This window comes from Rhincodon typus, unplaced genomic scaffold (assembly GCF_021869965.1).
Source record: "Rhincodon typus isolate 14 unplaced genomic scaffold, sRhiTyp1.1 hic_rhity00005535, whole genome shotgun sequence".
Lineage (NCBI taxonomy): Eukaryota > Metazoa > Chordata > Chondrichthyes > Orectolobiformes > Rhincodontidae > Rhincodon > Rhincodon typus.
Window position 1 is genome coordinate 1 of NW_025971173.1, and position 3536 is coordinate 3536.

The 3536-nt window shown below is 49.2% G+C and overlaps 1 protein-coding gene across 1 annotated transcript in view; it reads right to left on the minus strand.

The window, feature by feature from the left end:
• Window positions 1–854: 854 nt before the first annotated feature.
• Window positions 855–3536, minus strand: part of LOC125482071 (dedicator of cytokinesis protein 5-like) — a gene marked incomplete at its 3' end in the record, with an annotated part of 7049 nt that continues 4367 nt past the window's right edge. The window contains exon 7 of the mRNA XM_048594048.1: window positions 855–1052. Coding sequence (XP_048450005.1) covers window positions 855–1052 — 198 coding nt within the window. The remainder of the gene's footprint in view (window positions 1053–3536) is intronic.

A 3536-nucleotide genomic window follows, 5' to 3' on the forward strand; every position in this document is an offset into this window, starting at 1 on the left:
GGTGAGTTGCTGCAGTGCATCTTGTAGATGGTACACACTGCTGTTACTGAGCGTCGGTGGTGGGGGGGGAGTGGGATGTTTGTGGATGTGGGGCCAATCGAACCGGGGGGGCTGCTTTGTCCCTGGATGGTGTCGAGCTTCTCGAGTGTTGTTGGAGCTGCCCCCATCCGGGGCAAGTGGGGGTATTCCATCACACTCCTGACTTGTGCCTTGTTGATGGTGGGACAGGCTTTGGGAGGGAGTCAGGAGGGGAGTTACTCGCTGCAGGATTCCCAGCCTCTGACCTGCTCTTGTAGCCGCTGTGTTTATGTGGGGCTGGTCCTGTTCAGTTTGTGGTCAGTGCTAACCCCCAGGATGTTGATAGTGGGGGGATTCAGTGATGGGAACACCATTGAATGTCAAGGGGGTGATGGTTAGATTCTCTCTCATTGGGGATGGTAACCCCCAGGATATTGATAGTAGGGGGGATACAATGATGTTAACACCATTGAACATCAAGCGAAGAATGCCAAATTTCAGAAGAGCATCATAATTTATACTACAGGAGGGAAAAAAGGGATGACTGGGTGGCGTTTGATAGGCTGAGGCGTTGCTAAGTGGCACTCCAGCCTACGGATCATCACAGAAGATGTTCCAAGCTATTGGCACAATCGGGATTTTGCAGTAAAGTGCCGTCCTATTCGGGTGAGGCGGTGGGGGGCGTGGAAAATCCGTTTTGGGCCGAGCAAGCGCGGGCTGGGTCACACACAATCTGCAGGACTTGTCGCTGAATTCCCGGGGATCCATCCCGACAAAACTGCAACGCAGAGGGAGAGAGAAAGACCGCGTCTCGTTTGCAGATGCCACATTTGTACCTCGCGTCTGCCCCGGGACGTACCATTCTGCGTGAGTTTGGTGGAGCATACCAGCGTGGCGATCTGAAAGCTGTCCTTGATGGCAGCCAAGGAGGCATGCACCCCTTTGCCGAACTGACTCTCTCTCGCCTCCTGCTCCTCTTTGGTCCCCGGCTGCGTCAGGTAACACTTGGGATCTTCCGCTTTCCTCGTGTCACCCTGGCGACGAATAAGATTTGGTTTTTTTTAATTCTTTAAATTGCCTGCGTGCTGGCCAGCCCATCCCCGATCGCGGAAGGACAGGACGGGAAGTGGGAAAAATGTTCGAATCTGTACTTAAACGAGCGGCCGGGAATTGAGAAGACTGTTCTTGAAAGGGGCAGAGTCTCCGTGGTTTAGTGAAAGGGGCAAATTGTCCTTTGCAGCATTCATTCGAGTGTGGATAAGGGAGAACCAGTGGATGTAGTGTATTGAGAGCTGTAAAAGGCATTTGATAAGTTTAAACTAGTTTGGCAGGGAGGGGATGGGACTCTGAATAAGAGAGGGGCCATTGAGAAGGCAGGGGTAAATACATTAGCCCCATTGAGAGCAAGTTTGCTATTCAGGATAGCCAGGGGCACAGTAAAGGGAGGGATAAGACTTCCGGTTTAAAGTGCATTTATTTCAATGCATGAGGCCTGACTGGTAAAGCAGAGGAGCTCAGAGCATGGATTGGCTCTGGGGACTGGGATATTACATCCATAATAGGAACAGGGCTGAGAGAAGGGCGGGATTGGTAGCTCAGTGTTCCTGGCTACAGAAGCACAAGTAAGCGATATGGAGAGTTGCCCTTTTGATAAGGGAGGACATAACAACAGTGCTTAGAGAGGATATTCTTAAGGGATCATCAAATGAGGCCAATATTGTTAGAACTTGGAAACAGGAAGGGGGTGGTCACTCTACTGGGACTGTATTATAGACCCCCAAATAGCCAGCGGGTGCGAGAGGAGCAGATGTGTAGAGAGATTGCAGATATCTGTAGGAATAACAGAGCAGTATTGGTTGGAGATTTTAATTTCCCCTGTATTCACTGGGCCACCCAGAGTATAAAAGACCCAGACGGGGTGGAATTTGTCAAACGTGTCCAAGAAAGTTTCATAAATCAGTATGTAGAGGGCCCTACACAGGAGGGTGCAACATTGGACCTCCTCTTAGGGAACGAGGTCGGGCAAGTGACTGAAGTGCCAGTGGGAGAGCACTTTGGGTCCAGTGACCATAACTCTCTTAGTTTTAACATAGTTATGGAAACAGATAGGACAGGTCCCCAGGTTAAGGTGCTAAACTGGGCCAGGGCCAATTCTGGGGCCATTCGGCAGGATCTAGCGGAGGTCGATTGGGTGAGTCTGTTTCAAGGAAAAGGAATGACTGACAAATGGGAGGCTTTTAAAACTGTGGTATCAAGAGTCCTGGGACAGTATGTTCCTGTTACAGTGAAGGGAAAAGCTGGCAGGTTCAGGCTGATGAGGGATATTGAGGCTCAGGTCAGGGAAAAGAAGAAGGAAAAGCTATCGGGCTCAAGTGAATCCCTAGAAGACTATAAAAAGTGTGGAAGCACACTTAAGAGGAAAATCGGAAGAGCAACAAGAAGGGTATGAGATTGATCTGGCAGATAAGGTTAAGGATAATCCCAAGGGGTTCTATAGCTATATTAAGAGTAAAAGGTTGGCTATGGAGATAATATCTTAAAGATCAGCATGGCCATCTACGTTTGGAGCCACGGAGGAGGGGGAGATTATTAATGAATGTTTCTCCTCAGTGTTTACTGGGCAGAGAATCATGGATACGAAGGAAATAAGGGAAACAAGTGGGGATGTTTTGGACTGCATACATATTATCAGAGAGGAGGTGTTTGCAGCCTTAATGCACATTAAGGTGGATAAATCCCCTGGGCCTGATCAAGTCCATCCACGGATGTTGTGGGAGGCTAGGGAAGAAATTGCAGAGGCCCTTGTAGAGATTTTTGCTTCATCTTTAGCCATGGGTGAAGTTCCAGAAGACTGGAAGGTGGCTAATATTGTTCCATTGTTTAAGAAAGGTAGCAAAGACAAGCCAGGGGACTACAGGCCAGTGAGCCTGGCATTTGTGGTGGGCACGTTATTGGAGAGGATTCTGAGGGACAGGATCAACCAACATTTGGATAGTCAGGGTCTGATTAGGGATAGTCAGCATGGATTTGTGCACAGGGAGTCATGTCTGACAAATCTTTTAGAATTTTTCAAAGAGGTAACCAAGAGGATGGATGAGGATAGGGCGTTGGATGTTGTCTACATGGACTTTAGTAAGGCCTTTGACAAGGTCCCACAAGGCAGGTTAGTCATGAAAGTTGGTTCGCATGGGATCCAGGGAGAGCTAGCTAGTTGGATTCAACTGAACTACCTGTTGCCTGCCACTTTAACGCACCACCCTGCTCTCTGGCCAACATCTCCGTCTCTGGCTTGCTGCAGCGTTCCAGCAAAGCCCAACGCAAGCTGGAAGAACAACACCTCATTTTCCGCATGGGGACCCTACAGCCCTCCGGACTCAATATTGAGTTCAATAATTTTAGGGCCTAAACTCTCCCATGTCCCAGCCCCCTACCCCACACACCAGGCCTTGTTACCACATAGCCTGCCATTACACACCCCCTGTTGTTAGTCACTAACAGTCCCCATTAACAACTATTCA